Below are 23,151 nucleotides of genomic sequence, written 5' to 3' on the forward strand. Positions count from 1 at the left end.
ATTTGAGGAAGGCAGGAGTCCTTTCCGTCATACTTTGTGAGTAGGCAGATGTGCCAGGGGAGTTGGAGTAAGATAAGGAATGTGCGTTTAGCTTTAATGTCTATTAAATAGGTTGGGAAAAACAGGCCGAGTGTGGGGACCTGACTCCTGCAAAGGGCCTACTGCAGCCCTCTGCACTCAAGCAGCAGCCCCATCCAGACCAGGAGTGTTCTGTTCTCCGGGCAGACAGGGCTGACAGGTGTAGGACGGCATCTCTTTCCTTTGGAGTGTGGGCTGGGGTGAGAGGAGAAACAGCAGCTTCCTGCTCCTTCTCGCTGTGTCGTTGGTTCACCGGAGACCACGTCCTGCATTCCCTCTGATTCTCTCATGGGGAGAGTCCTGGAGCTTCTGGTGGTGTCCCAGCTGGGGGGGTTCAAGGCTGCCACCCTGCTGGGGGCAGCTGGCCCGCAGGGAAGGGCCAGAGAGCACCTCTCAGTGGAGACTGAATCTTCCTTCCTTCAGGAGGCTGCCTCCAGGAAAGACCTGGGGTCCTTCCTGCGCTCAGCGCTGGCTGGCTGTCCTGTTCATGCAGTGGAAGACATTACAGAAGAATTCATACCAGAAGAACATGAAGCCTGTGGAGAGGGCAGCCTTCAGCAAGCTGGGGGACAGGCCCTTGAAGAAGCCCAGGGCACCTTCCTTTTGCAGCACCTGCTTGGCACAGTCCCTGAGGCCCCTGTATCTGCGCACCTGGGGAGAGGAAAGGGATGAAAATATGGATGTCCACTCTGCTCCCATCAACACAGCCCCTGGCATATCACAGCTCTTAAGAAGTACTTGCTGGACAAAGGAATGAATGCAAAATAGCAAATATTTTTATTTTATTTTATTTTTTCGTTGAGGCAGAGTTTTTCTCTGTTGCCCAGGCTGGAATGCAGTGGCACAATCTTGGCTCATTGCAGCCTCCGCCTCCCAGGTTCAAGCGATTCTCCTGCCTCAGCCTCCTGAGTAGCTTGGGATTACAGACACACACCACCAGACCCGGCTAATTTTTTGTATTTTCAGTAGAGATGCAGTTTTGCCATGTTGGCCAGGCTGGTCTTGAACTCCTGACCTCAGGTGATCCACCTGCTTCAGCCTCCCAATGTGCTGGGATTACAGTCGTGGGCAACCATGCCCAGCTCAAAATAGCAAATAAATTAATCTCATTCTTTGTACTGCAATTGGGTTAAGACTGAACAGATGACAGGCCTAGAAATCAGCAGCTGGACAGAGCTCCCTCCTGCCCAGGAAGAACAGCTGCCTGTGGCTCCAAAGGATCCAGCAATGGCTCCAGAACCTCTTCCCAGAGGTGTCTCTGACCCTTCATCTCATCCCACCTGATCCCCCTTGGGCAGCAGATCTGAACCTGGCCCTCAGTAGCTCTCAGCCAGGCCTCCCTGCCTCCAGCTCACCCTCTCCAGCTGACCTCATGCACTGCTGCCAGACTTTCGTCCCCAGGCACAGCCCTCCTCAGGCCTGGCTTCCCTCCAAAAGCTGCAGTAACTCATAGTGACAACATCATGAGAAATCAAGTTCAAACCCCAAGATCTGCCATTCAAGGCACTGCACCATTTGGCCTTGATTTCCCTCCCTGATCTGACCTCCACTGTCCTCCCAATGCCCTTCCCACCTCTGGCCAGACTGGATTACACTCGTCTTCCTTAGCAGCAAGGCCTCCCTCTGCCATCCTGGGCTCCCACCATCACTCCCTGTCCAAATTCAAACTGTCCCTTCATGCTGGGTGCAGTGGTGCATGCCTGCAGTTCCAGCTACTTGGGAGGCTGAGAGGGGAGGATCGCTTGAGCCCAGGAGTTCGAGACCAGCCTAGGCAACAGAGTGATATCCCATTTTAAAAAAAAGAAAAGAAAACAAACTCTCTCTTCAGGACAAGTTGGTAAGTGGAAAAGGGAGGTTACAAACCTTGTATAGAGTGTATTCCCATTTTTGTTAAAATGTACACTGTATTTATGAAAAGAAATAAAACTACACTGAACGTTTCTATGTGGTTATCTGTGGTAGTGAAATTACAAGGGATTTTGGTCTTTTCTTTTTTTTGAGACAGAGTCTCACTCTGTCGCCCAAGATGGTGTGCAGTGGTGTGATTATAGCTCACTGCAGCCTCGAACTCCTGGGCTCAAGCAATTCTCCTGCCTCAGACTGTCCAGTAGCTGGAACTACAGGCACACACCACCATGCCTGGCTAATTTTTAAATTTTCATTTTGTAGAGATGGGGTCTTGCTATATTCACCAGGCTGGTTTCAGACTCCTGGCCTCAAGTGATCTTCCCATTTTGGCCTCCCAAAGTATTGGGATCACAGGTGTGATCAACTGCAGCTGGCTTGGTCTTTGTTTTTGTCTATCTAAATTATCTAAAGTTTCCTACAAAGAAAATGCATTACAACTACAAACCCAACTCTTTCTCTTCCCCCAAGGAAGGAATGCTCTCTCCCTACCTTGTCTCCCATTCCATGCCATCCTTCTCCTCTGACATTGTCAGGCATATTTTTTCATGCCTCTACATCTCAGGTTCCAGGATACAGAGGGGAGAGCCCTGGAACTGCCCATCCTTACCCTACCTCCAACCCTACCCATTGATGGCCAAAAGAAAGGGAGTATGTAAAAATCTGAGGAACTGAGGAGTGACTACTAAGACTATAACATGACCTAGCACGGGGCTTCTCTGAATGGCCAACTCTCCTAGTGCGCATAAAATACAACTTCGGGCCGGGCGTGGTGGCTCAAGCCTGTAATCCCAGCACTTTGGGAGGCTGAGGTGGGCAGATCACGAGGTCAGGAGATCAAGACCATCCTGGCTAACACCGTGAAACCCCGTCTCTACTAAAAAATACAAAAAACTAGCCGGGCAAGGTGGCGGGCGCCTGTAGTCCCAGCTACTCGGGAGGCTGAGGCAGGAGAATGGTGTAAACCCGGGAGGCGGAGCTTGCAGTGAGCTGAGATCCAGCCACTGCACTCCAGCCTGGGCGACAGAGCAAGACTCCGTCTCAAAAAAAAAAAAAAAAAAATACAACTTCGGCCCGGGTGTGGCGGCTCATGCCTGTAATCCTAGCACTTTGGGAGGTTGAGGCGGACCGATCAACTGAGGTCAGGAGTTCGAGACCACCTTGGCCAATGTGGTGAAATCCCATCTCACATGGTGAAACCCCGTCTCTACTAAAAATACAAAAATTAGGAGATGGTGGCAGGCGCCTGTAATCCCAGCTACTCAGAGGCTAAGGCAGGAGAATTGCTTGAACCAGGGAGGTGGAGGCGGCAGTGAGCCGAGATCACGCCACTGCACTCCAGCTTGGACAAAAGAGTGAGACTCCGTCTCAAAAAAATATATATGGCTGGGCACAGTGGCTCATGCCTGTAATCCCAGCACTTTGGGAGGCCAAGGCAGGTGGATCACCTGAGGTCAGGAGTTCGAGACCAGGCTGGCTAACATGGTCAAACCCTGTCTCTACTAAAAATACAAAAAATTAGCTGGGTGTGGTGGCACGCGTCTGTAATCCCAGCTACTTGGGAGGCTGAGGCAGGAGAATTGCTTGAACCCAGGAGGCGGAGGTTGCAGTGAGCCAAGATCGCACCATTGCGCTCCAGGCTGGGCAACAAGAGCAAAACTCCATTTCAAAACAAAAACCAAAAGCAAAAACAAAAAAATACATATATATAACTTAGTTGCTCAAATTCACCCCATTCCAGAACAGCTACAGCAAAACCCCTTTTCTTTTTTTTTTTTTTCTTTTTGTTGAGACAGAGTCTCGCTCTGTCACCCAGGCTGGAGTGCTGTGGCCGGATCTCAGCTCACTGCAAGCTCTGCCTCCCGGGTTTACACCATTCTCCTGCCTCAGCCTCCCGAGTAGCTGGGACTACAGGCGACCACCACCACACCCAGCTAATTTTTTTGGTATTTTTAGTAGAGACGGGATTTCACCATGTTAGCCAGGATGGTCTTGATCTCCTGACCTCGTGATCCGCCCGTCTCGGCCTCCCAAAGTGCTGGGATTACAGGCTTGAGCCACCGCGCCCGGCCGCAAAACCCCTTTTCTGTGTTCTTTAATATTTGAGGACCTTCCCTATGTGAATGTATTCTACGTCCACACTGTACTGGACATGTTTTGTTTTTTTTTGAGACGGAGTCTCGCTCTGTCACCCAGGCTGGAGTGCAGTGATGTGATCACAGCTCACTGTAACATCTGCCTCCCAGGTTCAAGCGATTCTCCTGTTTCACCCTCCCGAGTAGCTGGGACTATAGGCGCCCACCACCATGCCCAGCTAATTTTTATATTTTTAGTAGAAACGGGGTTTTACCATGTTGATCAGGCTGGTCTCGAACTCCTGATGTCAGGTGATCCACTAGCCTCGGCCTCCCAAAATGTTGGGATTACAGGTGTGAGCCACCACGCCCACACCCAGCCTCTGGACATGTTTTTTTTTTTGAGATGGAGTCTTGCTCTGTTGCCCAGGCTGGAGTGCAGTGGCGTGATCTCAGCTCACTGCAAGCTCCGCCTCCTGGGTTCACAACATTCCCCTGCCTCAGCATCCTGAGTAGCTGGGACTACAGGCGCCCGCCACCACGCCCATTTAATTTTTTTTTTTTTTTTTTTTAGTAGAGATGGACTTTCACCGTGTTAGCCAGGATGGTCTCACTCTCCTGACCTCGTGATCTGCCTGCTTTGGCCTCCCAAAGTGCTGGGATTACAGGCGTGAGCCACAGTGCCCGGCCAGGACATGTTTTAAGAGCAGAAACTGGGCTAGATGCAGTGGCTCACGCCTGTAATCCCAGCACACTGGCAGGTGGAGTCAGGAGTGTTCAAGACCAGCTGGGGAAACAGAGAGAGACCCTCCCTCTATTTTAAAGAAAAAAGAAAAAAACAACAGACACTATATGTCCTTGGCCCGGATCCTCACAGTGCTCAGGACCCAGGGCTCGCATGCAGCTTTCCTACATGCTTGGGGATCTCCAGGGATAGACTGGAGGTGAAGGGGCCATGGCCAGGGGTAATGTTGCCCAATGGGTAGCAGGTGACTACTGCTTCCCTCATGTGCCCAGTGATGGCAAGGGTCAGAGCTGTCTGCCCGGGAATGAATGCCTCACCTGGCCAAAGGCAGCTCTGGCGTGCTCGAACCCTCCAACCTGTAGCCGCTTCTTGAAGAGGTCCAGCGGATATGTCAGGGTCTTGCTGATGACACCAGCTCCACCGCCACAAAGCAGGTTTTGGAGGTTCTCTGAACCAGAGAAGTGGGATTGGGAGAACGGATGAGAGAAACGCAGTCTATGGGTGACAACTTAAAAGGCGTCAGGGCTAATCCTCCACCACAAACCAAACCCAATAAGCGCACTTCTATCTGACTCCACTGGTCCTCCCACGCCAAAGAGCCAGACATAGCCATTTCTGGCCCAGTGATCCGGGCTGGAAGGGCTGGAGGCCGTAGTCCCTCAGCTGGAGGCAACGTGGGCCTCAGGCTCTGCAGCATGACTCAGTTCAGGGCTGGAGAGGGACCAGGATGCCCCACCCCTCTCCAGCCTCCCCCTGCCCACACCTCCCGCTCCCCCTGCCTGGAAAAAGCAACGAAAGAACCTCAACCAAAAAACAAGCAATTTGCAATTTGGACTTCTGACAAAAATGAAAACCATGACCAGTCACGGGAAGTAAATGTCAGTAATGCCAGTGATGGGTGTGACATGAGCTGGGAGGAATCAAGTTCTCTCCAAGCAGCTGCAGTTGCTTTGTTTGCCACATTACAGAGCCGGGTACAGAGACCCACAGTCTTCGATTTGGACAGAACTTTAGCTCCCTTGTGATTTGGAAGAGGGCATTCTGGCGGCTGGGGTGGGAGGGTTCCCTCTCTTGTGAGGGCTGCCTCACCATTTTTCTTTCCTTCGGCTGGCATGGCCCACTTGTACAGGTGCTTCAAGGAGCTGTAGCAGGAGAACTGCAGCCCGGCGTAGGGGAAGATGGCGATCAAGGTGGGGGCCAAGCCTTTGTAGAAAACCTGGGGGCCCTCGCTCCTATACATGGTCCCCACGGCATGGCGCAGCGTATTATAGACCTGGACACACACATGCACTTTGAATGATCTCAGTGAGGTGATTTTAGCCCTGGAACAGCCCATCATAGCTCTGTCCCCTCGCCTAAAAACCCAGTTACCAGGAGCGAAACTCCTCCTGCCAGGAAGACAGTCAAGGAAAACGTTGGGCAGAGATTCAAAGAGTGGCATTTTCCAGAAACTCCCCCTTCTACACATGTATACCACTGTTATATCCACAGGTGTGCGCAAAGGTATGTGTCCAAGAGTCGCTGCAGTGTTCTGGGGAAGAGCTAAAGATGCGATGTCCATCTGTGGGTGATGGTTACATGAATTACAGGACACCAGCTCACAAGAACATAGTGCAGCTGTTAAAACAGGAAGGTGCGGCCGGGTGTGGTGGCTCACGCCTATAATACCAGCACTTTGGGGAGGCAGAGGCAGGCAGATCACTAGAGGCCAGGAGTTTGAGACCAGCCTGGCCAACATAGTGAAAGCCCATCTCTACTAAAAATGCAAACATTAGCCAGGTGTGGTGGCTCATGCCTGTAATCCCAGCTTCTTGGGAGGCTGAGGCATAAGAATTGCTTAAACCTGTGAGGCAGAGGTTGCAGTGTGCTGAGATTGTACCATGGCACTCCAACCTGGGTGAAAGGCGGAGACTCTATCTCAAAAACAAAAATAAATAAATAAATAAATAACAAAAATAAAGTAGAGAGGAGGTCTTGCTATGTTGCCTAAACTGGTCTCAAACTCCTGACCTCAAGAGATCCTTCCTTCTTGGCCTCCCAAAGTGCTGGGATTACAGGCATGAGCCACTGCACCTGGCCAAGCATGTTACTTAGAATTATGGAAGAAAATAATCAAAGAAACAACTGTAAGTATGAAAAGTAGTCACCTCTGGGGATCGGAATCAGGGAGCAGCTGGTATTTTTTAAAATTATAATTCATGAAGAACTGTCTTTGTAACCTTGACACACCTTATATGTTGTAAAATTTTTTATCACGCAAGGTCAGGTTTACAATATGGTTGTGACTAGTCTAAAGCAGGAGGAGGGTCTTGTAGGTTTTAACCAGGTCTCTTCCCCTCACTTTCATGACCAGATATTCTCTGATCATTCTAGAATCTAAAATCCAACATGTCCACAGTTTAAGCTAGAGGTAATATGCTATTTTATTTTTTTTTTGAGACGGAGTCTTGCTATGTTGCCTAGGCTGGAGTGTAGTGGCACAATCTTGCCTCAGTGCAGCCCCCACCTCCCAGGTTCAAGCGATTGTCATGCCTCAGCCCCCCTCCCCCAGTAGCTGTGATTATAGGCACCTGACACCACGCCCAACTAATTTTTGTATTTTTTTTTTTTTTTTTTTTTTTTGAGACGGAGTCTCGCTCTGTCGCCCAGGCTGGAGTGCAGTGGCCGGATCTCAGCTCACTGCAAGCTCCGCCTCCCGGGTTTACATCATTCTCCTGCCTCAGCCTCCGGAGCAGCTGGGACTACAGGCGCCCCCCACCTCGCCCGGCTGGTTTTTTGTATTTTTTAGTAGAGACGAGGTTTCACATGTTAGCCAGGATGGTCTCGATCTCCTGACCTCGTGATCCGCCCGTCTCGGCCTCCCAAAGTGCTGGGATTACAGGCTTGAGCCACCGCGCCCAGCCTAATTTTTGTATTTTTAGTAGAGACGGGGGATTCATCATGTTGGCCAGGCTGGTTTCGAACTCTTGATCTTAGGTGATCTGCCTGCCTCAGCCTCCCAAAGTGTTGGCATTACAGACGTGAGCCACCGCACATGGCCTAAAAAAAATTATTTATTTATTTGTTATTATTATTTTTTTGAGACGGACTTTCGCTCTGTCATCTAGCCTAGAGTGCAGTGGCACGATCTCAGCTCACTGCAAGCTCTACCTCCCGGGTTCACACCATTCTCCTGCCTCAGCCTCCCGAGTAGCTGGGACTACAGGCGCCCACCACTATACCTGGCTAGTTTTTTGTATTTTTAGTAGAGACGAGGTTTCACCGTGTTAGCCAGGATGGTCTCCATCTCCTGACCTCGTGATCTACCCACCTCAGCCTCCCAAAGTGCTGGGATTACAGGCATGAGCCACCACGCCCTGGCCAAAAAAAAAAATTTTTTTTTTTAATTTTTAAATAATAAAGAGATGGGGTCTCGCTACGTCATTCAGGCTATAGTGCAGTGGCCATTCACAGGCATAGTCATGGCACACTGCAGCCTTGAACTCATGGGCTCCAGCAATCCTCCTGCCTCAGCCTCCCAAATAGCTAAGACGATAGCTATTAGCTCATTCTCTTTTCTTAATATTTTCTTCACTTTGGCCGGGTGCGGTGGCTCAAGCCTGTAATCCCAGCACTTTGGGAGGCCGAGACGGGTGGATCACAAGGTCAGGAGATCAAGACCATCCTGGTTAACACGGTGAAACCCCGTCTCTACTAAAAAATACAAAAAAAAAAAACTAGCCAGGTGAGGTGGCAGGCACCTGTAGTCCCAGCTACTTGGGAGGCTGAGGCAGGAGAATGGCCTAAACCCGGGAGGCGGAGCTTGCAGTGAGCCAAGATCCAGCCACTGCACTCCAGCCTGGGCGACAGAGTGAGACTCCGTCTCAAAAAAAAAAAAAAAAATATTTTCTTCACTTCTTCCTCCTCACAGACTTTTACTGAAGGTTGGAAAGAAACACAGGAGGATTATGGCAGAGCCAGAACAGGAAAGCTGGACTGACAGGAGCCATCTCTGCCTCAGCTCTGCGGCTACCACGCTGCGGAGGTTGGTCTGTGCCCTCTATCTGTAAACACCTTCCCCTCCATTTCTGCTTTCAGTTCCTAGGGTCCCTCATCCCATTTCCCTACAAGGATTGTCATCCCAAACCTCCAGTTTTCTTTTTTTTTTTTTTTTTGAGACAGAGTCTCGCTCTGTCGCCCAGGCTGGAGTGCAGTGGCCGGATCTCAGCTCACTGCAAGCTCCGCCTCCCGGGTTTACGCCATTCTCCCGCCTCAGCCTCCCGAGTAGCTGGGACTACAGGCGCCCGCCAACCTCGCCCGGCTAGTTTTCTGTATTTTTTAGTAGAGACGAGGTTTCACCATGTTCGCCAGGATGGTCTCGATCTCCTGACCTCGTGATCCGCCCGTCTCGGCCTCCCAAAGTGCTGGGATTACAGGCTTGAGCCACCGCGCCCGGCCCCAAACCTCCAGTTTTCTACTGAGTTATCATACAGAGCAACTGACCTCTTATGCCCCACTTGTTTTCTTTTTTTCTTTTACATGGAGTTTTGCTCTGTCACCCAGGCTAGAGTGCAATGGTATGATCTCAGCTCACCACACCTCCACCTTCTGGGTTCAAGCAATTCTCCTGCCTCAGCCTCCTGAGTAGCTGGGATTACAGGCGTGTTACCATGCTCAGCTAATTTTTGTATTTTTAGTAGAGACGGGGTTTCCCCATGTTGGCAAGGCTGGTCTCAAACTCCTGACCTCAAGTGATCCACCCGCCTCGGCCTCCCAAAGTTCTGGGATTACAGGTGTGAGCCACCGCGCCTGACCCACATTGTTTTCTTTCTCTTGTTTTTGGCAGGTGAGTCATGACATACTCCTTAGTGGATTTCAACTTCCATGGCCGCCATCCTGCCCCAATCCTTTTCCTTCGGATTGTTCCCAGGGGACTTTGCCCTTCTCAACCAAAAAAAGTCATGAGGCTGTCTCCTAAACAAAAGGGCCTCCCTACCCAGGACCTGCACCCCAACCAATACAAAGAACTGGCAGAATTGAATCCATAATTATTCTGCATTGGTCCAGATCAAATTCTTTTTTTTTTTTTTTTTGAGACAGGATATCTCACTTTGTCGCCGGGCTGGAGTGCAATGGTGCAATCATGGTTCACTCCCCAGGCTCAAGCAATCCTTCCAACTCAGTCTCCCAAGCAGCTGGGACTACAGGTGCACACCACCATGCCTGGCTAATTTTTTTGTATCTTGTAGAGAGCCATGTTGCCCAGATCAAACTCTTAAACAAAGTATCCTTCCTTTCCACTAACAGTATCCTAAAGCAGAGCTGAGACAGTGGAAAAATTATTGTTTCTCAGCCAGGTGTGGCAGCTCAGCCCTATAGCTGCAGCACTTTGGGAGGCCAAGGCAGGAGGATTGCTTGAGCCTAGGAGTTCGAGAACAGCCTGCGCAACATGGTGAAACCCCATCTCTACAAAAAATACAAAAATTAGCCAGGTGTGGCACTGAGCACCTATGGTCCCGGCTACTTGGGAGGCTGAGGTGGAAGGATTGCTTGACCCCAGGAGGTGGAGGCTGCAGTGAGCTGTAATTATACCCCTGTACTTCAGCCTGGATGACAGAGTGAGACTCTGTTCTAAAAATAAAGAAAAAAAGACCAGGCGTGGTGACTCATGCCTGTAATGCCAGCATTTTGGGAGGTTCAGGCGGGCAGATCACTTGAGGCCAGAAGTTCCAGACCAGCCTGGCCAACATGGCAAAAACCTGTCTCTACTAAAAATATAAAAATTAGGCCGGGTGCGGTGGCTCAAACCTGTAATCCCAGCACTTTGGGAGGCCGAGACGGGCGGATCACAAGGTCAGGAGATCGAGACCATCCTGGCTAACACGGTGAAACCCCGTCTCTACTAAAAAAAATACAGAAAACTAGCCAGGCGAGGTGGCGGGCGCCTGTAGTCCCAGCTGCTCGGGAGGCTGAGGCAGGAGAATGGCGTAAACCCGGGAGGTGGAGCTTGCAGTGAGCTGAGATCCGGCCACTGCACTCCAGCCTGGGCCGAGATAGAGCGAGACTCCATCTCAAAAAAATAAATAAATAAATAAAATAAAAATTAGCCAGGCATGGCCAGGCACGGTGGCTCACGCCTGTAATCTCAGCACTTTGGGAGGCAGAGGCGGGTGCATCACAAGGTCAGGAGTTCAAGACCAGCCTGGTCAACAAGGCAAAACCTCGTCTCTACTAAAAATACAAAAATTAGCCGGGCACAGTGGCAGGCACCTATAATCCCAGCTACTCGGGAGGCTGAGGCAGGAGAATCACGTGAAACCGGGGGGCAGAGGTTGCAGTGAGTCGAGATCATGCCACTGCACTCCAGCCTGGGTGACAGAGTAAGACTTTGTCTCAAAAAAAAAAAAATTAGCCGGGCAGGGTGGCAGACCTGTAGTCCCAGCTGCTTGGAAGCCTGAGGCCTGAGAATTGCTTGAATCTGGGAGGCAGTCGCAGTGAGTTGAGATTGTGCCATTGCACTCCAGCCTGGGTGACAGAGTGAGACTCCATCTCAGAAACAAACAAATAAACAAAAACAACCAGGAGTTCAAGACCAGCAGGAGCCTGACCAACTGAGCAACATAATGAGACCCTGTCCCTACAAAAAATAAAAAATTAAAAAATTAGTCAGGTGTGGTGGCACACATCTGTGGTCTTAGCTACTTGAGGGTTGAGGCAGGAAGATTGCTGGAGCCCAGGAGTTCGAAGCTGCAGCAAGCTACTGCAGCCATTGTACTCCAGCCTGGGTGAAAGAACAAGACCCTGTCTCAAAAAATATACACAAATAATAACAATAAAATTATTCTTTCTTGGTTGAGAACACACAGACACACACACATATGATGCTATTCTTAAATCTGTCTAGGAAACAGTAGGGAGGTCTATGTCAGGATTTAATCCCTTGGTTTCACTCAGTAAATTCTTCCTCGAGTCTATCCCATTTCTACTACCCCATTCTTTGTGGAAACCAAAGACACTTGAAATTGGACAGGTGCGGTGGCTCATGCCTGGAATCCTAGCATTTTGGGAGACTGAGGCCGGGGATCACCTGAGGTCAAAAGTTCGAGACCAGCCTGGCCAACATGGTGAAACCCTGTCTCTATAAAAAATATAAAAACTAGCCGGACATGGTGGCACGTGCCTAAAATCCCAGCTACTCAGGAGGCTGAGACAGGAGAATCGCTTGAAGCCGGGGAGGCAGAGGTTATAGTGAGCTGAGATCATGCCACTGTACTCCAGCCTGCGCAACAAAGTGAGACTGTCTCAAAAAACCAACCAAACAAACAAAAAAACAAAGACGCTCTCATAATAATCCAGCAATAAGTTCTCGAGTCCCACTTTCCCAGATGCAGTCCTTGATCCAGCCCACTGCTGAGTATTTATTTGTTCTGTTTCATACCGGTAGGTTCTGTCTCTCAGGGAGGCTGTGAGCTCCTCTGAGGGAGGGACATAGAGCACCCTGCACCATGCTGCCCACAGTCATGGGTTTTACAAACTGACTGCCAGACAAACTGAAAACCCGAACCTCTCCCAGCTTTGCTTTCTGCAAGGACAAGAACTCAACCTCTGCTGAGTGCGGTGGCTCATGCCTGTAATCCCAGCATTTTGGGAGGCCGAGGCTGGCAGATGGCTTGAGCTCAAGAGTTAGAGACCAGGCCGGGCGTGGTGGCTCACGCCTGTAATCTCAGCACTTTGGGAGGCCGAGGTGGGCGGATCACGAGGTCAGGAGATCGAGACCATCTTGGCGAACAGGGTGAAACCCCGTCTCTACTAAAAAATACAAAAAATTAGCCGGGTGAGGTGGCGGACGCCTGTCATCGCAGCTTCTCGGGAGGCTGAGGCAAGAGAATGGCGTGAACCCGGGAGGTGGAGCTTGCAGTGAGCTGAGATCCAGCCACTGCACTCCAGCCTGGGCGACAGAGCGAGACTCCGTCTCAAAAAAAAAAAAAAAAAAAAAAAAAAGAGTTCGAGACCAGCCTGGGCAACATGACGGAACCCCGTCTCTAAAAAAAATACAAAACTTAGCCAGGTGTAGTCTCAGCTACTGGGAAGGCTGAGGCAGAAAGATCACTTGATCCCAGGAGGTCGAGGCTGCAGTGAGCAGTGATCGTGCCACTACACTCCAGCCTGGGCAACAAAACAAGACGCTGTCTCAAAAAAAATATATATAGGCCGGTGCGGCAGCTCACGCCTGTAATCCTGGCACTTTGGGAGGCCGAGGCGGGCGGATCGCTTGAGGCCAGGAATTCGAGACCACCTGGGCAACATGACGGAACCCCGTCTCTAAAAAAAATACAAAACTTAGCCAGGTGTAGTCTCAGCTACTGGGAAGGCTGAGGCAGAAAGATCACTTGATCCCAGGAGGTCGAGGCTGCAGTGAGCAGTGATCGTGCCACTACACTCCAGCCTGGGCAACAAAACAAGACGCTGTCTCAAAAAAAATATATATAGGCCGGGTGCGGCAGCTCACGCCTGTAATCCTGGCACTTTGGGAGGCCGAGGCGGGCGGATCGCTTGAGGCCAGGAATTCGAGACCAACCTGGCCAACATGGTGAAACCTCGTCTCTACTAAAAAATACAAAAATTAGCTGGGCATGATGGCAGATGCCTGTAATCCCAGCTACTCAGGAGGCTGAAGCAGGAGAATTGCTTGAACCCGGAAGGTGGAGGCTGCAGTGAGCCGAGATTGCACCACTGCACCTCAGCCTGGCGAGACAGCGAGACTCCGTCTCAAGAAAAAAAATAAAAATAAATAAAATAAATAAAAATAAAAATAAAAATTATATATATATGTGTATATACATACATACACACACATATATAAATGTGTGTGTGTGTATATATATATATATATATAAAACCACGCTTATCAAATACAAGAAAAAAATAAGTTGGGAGCAGTGGCTCATGCCTGTAATCCCAGCACTTTGGGAGGCCGAGGCGAGCGGATCACAAGGCCAGGAGATTGAGACCATCCTGGCCAACATGGTGAATCCCCATCTCTACTGAAAATACAAAAATTAGCTGGGCGTGGTGGCATGTGCCTGTAATCCCAGCTACTCAGGAGGCTGAGGCAGGAGAATCGCTTGAACCAGGGAGTTGGAGGTTGCAGTGAGCCAAGATCACACCACTTCACTCCAGCCTGGCAACAGAGAGAGACTCCGTCTCTAAATAAATAAATAAACAAATAAGTAAATTATAGGCCAGGAGCAGTGGCTCACGCCTGTAATCCTAGCACTCTGGGAGGCCAAGGCAGGCAGATCACGAGGTCAGGAGATCAAGACCATCCTGGCTAACACAGTGAAACCCCGTCTCTACTAAAAATACAAAAAAATTAGCCAGGCGTAGTTGCAGGTGCCTATAGTCCCAGCTACTCAGGAGGCTGAGGCAGGAAAATCGCCTAAACTCGGGAGGCGGAGCTTGCAGTGAGCCAAGATGGCGCCACTGCACTCCAGCCTGGGAGACAGAGTGATACTCCGTCTCTAAATAAATAAATAAAAGGCCGGGTGCGGTGGCTCACGCCTGTAATCCCAGCACTCTGGGAGGCCTAGGCAGGCGGATCACGAGGTAAGGAGATCAAGACCATCCTGGCTAACATAGTGAAACCCCATCTCTACTAACAATACAAAATTAGTCAGGCATGGTGGCGGGTGCCTGTAGTCCCAGCTACTCAGGAGGCTGAGGCAGGAGAATCGCTTGAACTCGGGAGGTGGAGCTTGCAGTGAGCTGAGATCGCACCACTGCACTCTAGCCTGGACGACAGAGCAAGACTCCATCTCAAAAAAACAAAACAAAACAAAACAAAAACAGATAAATAAAAAATAAAGAATGCGCCAGGCGCGGTGGCTCAAGCCTGTAATCCCAGCACTTTGGGAGGCCGAGACGGGCGGATCACAGGGTCAGGAGATCGAGACCATTCTAGCTAACACAGTGAAACCCCGTCTCTACTAAAAAAAATACAAAAAAACTAGCCGGGCGAGGTGGCGGGCGCCTGTAGTCCCAGCTACTTGGGAGGCTGAGGCAGGAGAACCGCGTGAACCCGGGAGGCGGAGCTTGCAGTGAGCTGAGATCCGGCCACTGCACTCCAGCCTGGGCGACAGAGCAAGACTCCGTCTCAATAAAATAAATAAATAATAAATAAATAAATAATAAATAAATAAAGAATGCAACCCTTGTGACAACACCTTCCTTATTTGGGCTACCTCATCTGGCCCCTGGTCACTCACCTTGGGCTCACCCTGAGCTGCAAAGCGGGTGCGCAGAACATCCACAGGGTGCACAGTGAGGGTGGCCATACAGGCAGCCAGGCCACCACACACAAAGTGCACTGAGAATTCCCGGGCGTCGTACACGCTGCCTCTGTGGACCAGCTCCGTCAGCATTTCAAACGACAAGAACTGGAAGAGTAAGTGAAGAAGTCACTGACAGCCCAAAGGATGAAGGCGAGGACCAAATACTCCCCAAATACATCACCTGTGACCTGGCCGGGGCCCAGGTGGAGGGGGTAGGAAAAGGTCAGGAAATATTCTTCTTGAGCAGTGACAGCATATGATAAATATAAAATTCTACGTAAAACTCAGATGCCATTTCACACTTGAGTAGAGTCAGACACTCAAAGGTTTAAGAAGATATATGGGGGCCAGGGGCAGTGGCTCACGCCTGTAATCCCAGCACTTTGGGAGGCCGAGGCAGGCAGATCACAAGGACAGAAGTTCGAGGCCAGCCTGGTTAACATAGTGAAACCCTGTCTCTAATAGAAATACAAAAATTAGCCGGGCCTGGTGGCGGGCACCTGTAGTCCCAGGTATTCGGGGGACTGAGGCAGGAGAATCACTTGAACCCGGGAGGCGAAGGTTGCACTGAGAAAAGATCATGCCACTGCACTCCAGCCCCGGCGACAGAGCAAGACTCAGTCTCAAAGAAAAGACTGGGTATAGTGGCTCACGTCTGTAATCCCAGCATTTTGGGAGGCCGAGGCGGGCAGATCATGAGGTCAGGAGTTGGAGACCAGACTGGCCAATATGGTGGAACCCCATCTCTACTAAAAATACAAAAATTAGCCAGGCGTGGTGGCGTGTGCCTGTAACCCCAGCTACTCGGGAGGCTGAGGCAGAAGAATCGCTTGAACCTGGGAGGCAGAGGTCGCAGTGAGCCGAGATCGCACCACTGCACTCCAGCCTGGGAGACAGAGTGAGACTCTGTTTCAAGAAAAAATAAATAAATAAAAGATACATGAGAAAAATGTATATCAGAAAATGTCACTGGCTAACTTAGTTTTCTGAGAACTGGGAAAGACGGCCATGCTCTGATTCCTGCAGGGATCCCTTCCGTGCAGCTGGCGGCGGCACTGTTTGAGAATCATTCTTTTCTGGGGCAGATTCTTTCGGGAGCATGTTCAACAGGGTGACCCCCTTACATTCAGATCTTTGTTTTCTTTTTTTGTTTTTGTTTTTAGAGATGAGAGTGTCGCTCTGTCACCCAGGCTGGAGTTCAGCGGCACGAACACGGCTCACTGCAGCCTCCACCTCCTGGGTTCCAGTGATCCTCCCACATCAGCCCCTCAAGTAGCTGGGACTACAGGTGCATGCCACCATGTCCAGCTAATTTTGGTATTTTTTATAGAACCAGGGTTCCACTATGTTGCCAAGGCTGGTCTCAAACTCCTGAGTTCAAGTGATCTGCCTGCCTTGGGCTCCCAAAGTGCTGGGATTACACACATGAGCCACTGAGCGTGGCCCTGTTTTGGTTTTTGAGACAAGGTCGCATTCAGTTGCCCAGGCTGGAGTGCAGCGGCTTGATCATAGTTCACAGCAGCCTTGACTTCTCTAGCTCAAATTATTATCCTGCATCTGGAATAACTGGGGCTAGAGGTGTGTACCACCATACCTGGCTAATTTTTTTTTTTTATTTTTAGTAGAGAGGAGGTCTCGCTATGTTGCCCAGGTTGGTCTCAAACTCCTGAGCTCAAGCCATCCTCCCACCTCAGCCTCCCAAAGTGATGGGATTACAGGTATGAGCCACTATACCAGGGCTATGCTCAGATCTTCCTTCGGCCAAATCAAGATGGCCTGGCTTCTTTTCTTTTTTTTGAGACGGGGTCTGGCTGTGTCGCCCAGGCTGAAGTGCAGTGGCATGATCGTGGTTCACTGCAACCTCCACCTCACCTCCCGGGCTCAGGTGCTGGGATTACAGGTGTGAGTCACTGAGTCCGGCCTAGGCCTGGCTTCTTGAGACTATCCTGTTGCTGTATTTATTTGTCATGCTGCAGTATCTGTTTGCAGACAAGTGCAGAGACAGGATCGCAGGACATGTCCAGCCAGTAAACACCTGACTTGGGCGGTCACTGTGATGTCACAGGAGGAGTAGGCAGGGACGTCGCTGGCACTAGCTGCCTAGGTGGGGGTCGTGGCTCTGCCATTTTCTAGCTAGTGACTTTGGTTGGGTTCATTGTGTAAGCTCTGTCCACCTCAGTCTTCTCATGCGTGACATGGGAGGGACAACAGCCCCTACCTTGAGGACTGCTGTGACTGTATGTGAAGTGCTTCCAACAGGGGCCTGGCCCATGGTTTGCACTGTACAGGGCTGGTTCTTACCATTTCTACTGCATCAAATCACACGCTGTGCACTATGACTATACTGGTGCTCCACTGAACGAAGCGTGAGCTCTACCCCTAGCCCTGCCATGTGCAGGCTGTGCGGCCTCAGACAGCTGACTTCACCTCCCTGAGATCCACAGGGCACCTACGCTGCCCTCCTCATGATGGTGTGGTGAAGTTCACACGAACCACATAAGTGAAGGCGGTATTTCAAAAACTGAAATGCATTAGTGCTGTCCTTCGCCAAGCCCCACAGAAGGCAGGACATCAAATCAGTCTCCGAGATGCAACATCTACGTTACACAGGATAGATGCGGGGACACGGGAGGGGAATGCCTACAGTACAGCTGGTCAGGAAGGCTCCCGGGTGAGGCAGGTGGGAAGTGTGGGGCCTGCCTCTCCTGTCCTGCCCTACGCGGCATTCCTGCTTGCCTCACCCTCCCTCTGCTCCTCCATTGAGCAACGTGACCCCAGAGGCCTGGCCAGGTCCCCTGCCACCTACTTGGACAGCTCCATAGCCTATGGAGAGAATCTGAGCGGGGATGTGTCCTTTCCAGAAAGCTGTCAGCCCCTCCTCCTGCAGAATCTGCCTAGAGGCCTGGAGGATGCCATGGTACTTTGCGTTGGGGTCACTTCGAGACAGGCGCTCATGCTGAAGCTAGGAATCAAAATAAAAAAGGTCAGGACAGCAGGGTGGGCTGGAATGTGAAGGGGAACTTTCAGAAAAGGCAAGCCCTTCATCTGTATAGAATTCCAAGTTTTAGGAACTGCTTTTGCAAGAAAGACAACTTGAGGCCGGGCGCGGTGGCTCAAGCCTGTAATCCCAGCACTTTGGGAGGCCGAGACGGGCGGATCACGAGGTCAGGAGATCGAGACCATCCTGGCTAACATGGTGAAACCCCGTCTCTACTAAAAATACAAAAAACTAGCCGCGCGAGGTGGCGGCGCCTGTAGTCCCAGCTACCCGGGAGGCTGAGGCAGGAGAATGGCGTGAACCTGGGAGGCGGAGCTTGCAGTGAGCTGAGATCCGGCCACAGCACTCCAGCCTGGGTGACAGCGAGACGCTGTCTCAAAAAAAAAAAAAAAAAAACAGACAACTTGTCCTCCAGTCCATTGCATGGAAAAAGGGGAAGTGTACCTGGAAACGGATCTTGATGACGTCGAAGGGACTGATCAGCGCCCGAGTGACAAGTCCAGACACAGACCCAGCCACTGCCACCTGGAACTTGGTGTTATTCCTGCCATCTGGTTTGGGGTCATAGCCAACCATCCCTGCCTCTGGCCCACACAATGTCCATCAGTATCAAGCTAAATGCAAGAGATACGGAATAAACACCAGGCAAGTTTCTCATGGTCTCTGCTCAGATACCACCTCCTGAGAGCAGCCCTCCCTGACTAGACTGGAGTTCAAGTCAGGAACTCCAGGAGTTCAAGAGCTCAGGAGTTCAAGACCAGCCGGCAACACTGCAAAACCCCAACTCTACAAAAATTTTAAAATAAAATAAAATAGTACTTGTTTTATTGTTCTTTACAGTACTTATTACTATGGCATATTCGTTTACTTTTTTAGAGACAGGGTGTCACTCTGTCGCCCAGGTTGGAATGCAGTGGTGCCATAACTCACTACAGCCTTGAACTCCCGGGCTCAAGTGATTCTCTTGCCTCAGCCTCCCAATTAGCTGGGACTTACAGGTGCAGGCCTGGCTAAGTTTTTTTATTTTTGTAGAGATAAGGTCTCAATATGTTGCCCTGGCTGGTCTCGAACTCCTGGCCTCAAGTGATTCTCCTGCCTCAGCCTCCTGAATTGTTGAGAATACATGCATGAGCCACAGCGCCCAGCACACCATGGGTTATTTATACAGTACATTTGTTTCTTGTCTCTCTCCCTGACTAGAATGTAAGCCCATGGAAACATGGCCTTGGTCTCATTTGTTCACTCCTAAATTTCCAGTTCCTGGAATAGAACTCATCATGGTAAGTGCTTAATAATATTTGAGAATTGAATGAACAGGCTTGATAGGCAACTGTTGGTCCCAGAGAGCAACTGGCTTTCCAAGATATCTGGCAACTTTATAGCAAACTCCTGCTCACTAGTGAGCCCACTCAAGTGTAAAGCTGAGGGACTAAAGGACATGCAGGGCTAGAGAACAGGGATTGGGATTCTTTAACAATCCCCCACTGTCCAAAGGAAGAGCCCTGAGGCCCCGAGCCCCTTAACCTTTTCCTCTCCTCTTCTGCACACACCTCAGGCCTCCCAGGCACAGTGGGGCCATGCTATGCTAGCAAATGATGCTTCTGGCCAGGCGCGGTGGCTCATGCCTATAATCCCAGCACTTTGGGAGGCCAAAGAAGGCAGATCAGCTGAGGTCAGGAGTTCAAGACCAGCCTGGCCAACATGGTGAAACCCTGTCTCTACTAAAAATACAAAATTAGCTGAGTGTGGTGGCGGGCACCTGCAATCCCAGTTACTCGGGAAGCTGAGGAGGGAGAATCAGGTGAGCCTGGGAGGCAGAGGTTGCAGGGAGCTGAAATCACGCCATTGCACTCCAGCCTGGGTGACAGAGTGAGATTCCGTCTCAGAAACAAACAAAACAAAACAAAACAAAAAAGTACCGGGCGCGTGGCTCACGCCTATAATCCCAGCACTTTGGGAGGCCTAGGCGGGCGGATCATGAGGTCAGGAGATCGAGACCACCCTGGCTAACACGGTGAAACCCCGTCTCTACTAAAAAATACAAAAAAATTAGCCAGGCGTGGTGGCGGGCGCCTGTAGTCCCAGCTACTTGCGAGGCTGAGGCAGGAGAATGGCGCGAACCCGGGAGGCGGAGCTTGCAGTGAGCCGAGATCGCGCCATTGCACCTCCAGCCTGGGCGGCAGAGCGTAGCAAAACAAAAAAACAAAGAAAGAAAATGACGCTCCTGGGCTCCCCTGACTCACACCTACTGACCTCTTCAGCCTCACTCTGGACCATTCTTCCCCTTCCCTCACTTAACCAGAGTGGTCTGACTGCTTCTGCCCAGTTCCTGGAAAACTCGGCGAGCGCTCCTATCTACTGCCTTGCCTGTACTCCTCCAGTTCCCTACGTCTGAAACGCAGCCCCATCTCAGCCCCTACTCACTTTTTCAAGGCTAGCTCCTCTCATCCATCAGAGCTCAGCTAAAAAGCATCCTTTCCAGGAGATGTACTTTTTTCCTTTTTTGTAGAAACAAAAAACAAAAACAAAAAAACAGTAATACCTATATACGCTCTGTAGAGTTGTACAAAGCATAAAAAGTCTGTAACCACACACACATCAACAGGTAGTTGGTAATTGATCACTGGGAGAAGGGATGGGAAGGGAAGAAGGAAGGTAGACCTGTCGATGTAATTCTATATTGTTTGAATTTGTTATGGAAAAAAAAAAATCCCTAAAACTAGACTTCAGGATTACCCTAGTTCTTGAATACTTGTATTAGCAGGGGTGGGGGTGGGGGAGGAGGGGGGGATACTGCCTACAGGATGACAGCCTCCACCCCAGACATCAATTCCTTGTCACCTCTCACCCACCCTGGAACTCCTCCCCAGGCGCCCATGAGGAAGTTTAAACATGCGGCAAGCGACTGAGAGGCAAAACCTCTCCAGGGGTTACCCAGGGACCGCTCAGGTCACACAGAGCAGTGTCAGTTTCCCGCCCATCTGGGCAGGAAGGAGGAGCAAGCCCGAATGGCAGGTGTCCTGGATCGGTGTCAAGAGGAGACCGGAGCATAGCAGGCTCTTCCCGGTGGTCGGGTTTCCATGTGCCCAAGGGTTCAGCTGAGCAGCTCTGCAGAGGTCCCCGAGTGGATACTTAGGTGTCCACGTGTGCCTCGGGGTGTGTTTTTTCTCCCCGAGTCCGAAGGGACGCCCTGGAGCTCAGGTGCTCAAGGGCGTGCGAGGGCTCTGCCGCTGGTGTCCCTGGAGACGCTTCTCGGGTCAGGTGTGACACGTGTGTACACAGTCCCCGCCCCCTCGTAAGCTCCCGGGTGCGTGTGCTCCCTCCCTACCGCCCTGCGGAGCGAGGGTGCAGGTCCCCGAGAGGACTGCGAGAAGGACGGAGGTAGAGGTTACTCACACGGCTCGGCGGGTGCGGCCCGGCCACGCGCGCTCTGCTCTCTCTAGCACCTCGCGCAGTCTTAACAGCTAAACTCTACTGAGCTCGAACGAAAGTGGCGGTTTCCTGGACCAATCACCGCGCAGCTCCCCGCCAAACGCTGGACCAATGGTTTTGCGCTTGAGGTCTGGCAGCCCCCCCCCCCCGCAAGGTATCACTGGGTAATGTAGTCCTTTGCGACCAAGGGCAGGTCTGCTGGACGGCGCACAGCCTCCTGGGAGATGTAGTCCGGCTGCTCGCGGGCGCGCGAGGGCGACGGACGCGTTAGAAGGAGGCGGCTTGCGAAGCCGGGCTGCGACCTTAGGGGTCGCCGTGCTCTGTCGTGTGGCTCGAAAGTCAGCCTGCAGGCGGGGTCCAAGGTTAGGGCGCGGTGAACTCGACGCGCTTTCCTTAAACTCTGTTAATGACAGAACACGGATAATCTCAACTTGGTAAAGATGGCAGGAAGCCTAGCAAAAACCTGGAGGACGTGGGGAAGAGAATAGATGAGAACAGTCTCCTCGGGGACAGGGAGGGCAAAAACACTAGTGTCTCCCCCTCTCACCCCGAGTTTTAGTATTTCTCATTATAGAAGTAATATTAAAAGTATACAGACAAAAAATGTAGAAACGAAGGAGGAAATGACTCATCCTACCGCCCTCACACAGCTAGCGTCACGGTTTTGCACGACAGTATTGCCTCCTGACTTTTAAATTGCATTTTTTTATATTCGTGTTATTTTGACGCACAATTTTAAGACATTTTTATTGTAGAAAATTTCAAGATATACCTGATGAAGCCTCGTAGAGTCGCTATCCGACCTCAGCAGTTACACGACCCACGGGGCAATCTTGTTTCCTCTGTTTCTGCACCTACCTCGCACCCGCTGCCCAGCGTTATTTTGAAGTAAACACCAGACATCATGTGTCCTCACCAGTCAATATTTCAGTATATGTCTTTAAAGGACAAACATTCCCTTTTTAATACGTATACATTCTGTTTCATACACACACAAAACTGTCACTTCGACCCCCAAAAAATACTTTCCTAATATCAAATATGAATTACTGTTTACACTCCTCTAAATTAAAAAAAGTCCTTTTTTTTTTTCTTTTTTTTTTTGAGACAGAATTTTGCTCTTGTCACCCAGGCTGAGTGCAATGGCGCGATCTCAGCTCACTGTAACCTTTGCCTCTGGGGTTCACATGATTCTCCTGCCTCAGCCTCCCGAGTAGCTGGGATTACACGCGGGCACCACTATGCCCAGCTAATGTCTTGTATTTTTAGTAGAGACGTGGTTTGCCATGTTGGTCAGTCTGGTCTCAAAACTTTTTTTTTTCTTTTGAGGCAAGAGTCTCATTCTGCCACCCAGGCTGGAGTGCAGTGGTACGATCTCAACTCACCCCAACCTCCACCTCCCAGGTTCAAGTGATTCTCCTGCTTCAGCCTCCTGAGTAGCTGGGACTACAGGCGTGCACCACCACACCCAGCTATTTTTTCTAGTTTTAGTAGAGACGGGGTTTCACCATGTTGGCCAGGCTAGTTTTGAACTACTGACCTCAAGTGATCCACCCGCCTCGGCCTCCCAAAGTTCTGGGATTACAAGCGTGAGCCACCACACCTGGC

General features: G+C 50.7%; 1 protein-coding gene and 1 long non-coding RNA gene across 5 annotated transcripts; both read right to left on the reverse strand.

Moving 5' to 3' along the window:
- Positions 1 to 68: 68 nt before the first annotated feature.
- Positions 69 to 22,115, reverse strand: SLC25A19 (solute carrier family 25 member 19). 4 transcript variants are annotated; one of them, XM_033182147.1, is made up of 8 exons: positions 21,508 to 22,115; positions 20,536 to 20,609; positions 18,556 to 18,725; positions 17,920 to 18,075; positions 15,048 to 15,218; positions 5,893 to 6,076; positions 5,121 to 5,251; positions 69 to 729 (listed from the first exon to the last, which is right to left on the reverse strand). In XM_033182147.1, the coding sequence occupies exons 3-8, from the start codon at positions 18,685 to 18,687 to the stop codon at positions 541 to 543; spliced, it is 963 nt and encodes a 320-aa protein (XP_033038038.1). In that variant the 5' UTR covers positions 18,688 to 18,725; positions 20,536 to 20,609; positions 21,508 to 22,115; the 3' UTR covers positions 69 to 540. The 4 variants fall into 4 exon arrangements, with proteins under 4 accessions (XP_033038038.1, XP_033038039.1, XP_033038040.1 ...); XM_033182148.1 differs by lacking the exon at positions 21,508 to 22,115 and adding an exon at positions 21,046 to 21,493; XM_033182149.1 differs by lacking the exon at positions 20,536 to 20,609 and having other exon boundaries at positions 21,508 to 21,708.
- Positions 8,688 to 9,404, reverse strand: LOC117066677. The gene is made up of 2 exons (XR_004430445.1): positions 9,247 to 9,404; positions 8,688 to 8,929 (listed from the first exon to the last, which is right to left on the reverse strand). It is a non-coding gene; the product is annotated as an uncharacterized LOC117066677 (long non-coding RNA).
- Positions 22,116 to 23,151: the final 1,036 nt, after the last annotated feature.

The sequence above is a fragment of the Trachypithecus francoisi genome, unplaced genomic scaffold, assembly GCF_009764315.1.
Source record: "Trachypithecus francoisi isolate TF-2019V2 unplaced genomic scaffold, Tfra_2.0 Lachesis_group20, whole genome shotgun sequence".
Classification (NCBI taxonomy): domain Eukaryota; kingdom Metazoa; phylum Chordata; class Mammalia; order Primates; family Cercopithecidae; genus Trachypithecus; species Trachypithecus francoisi.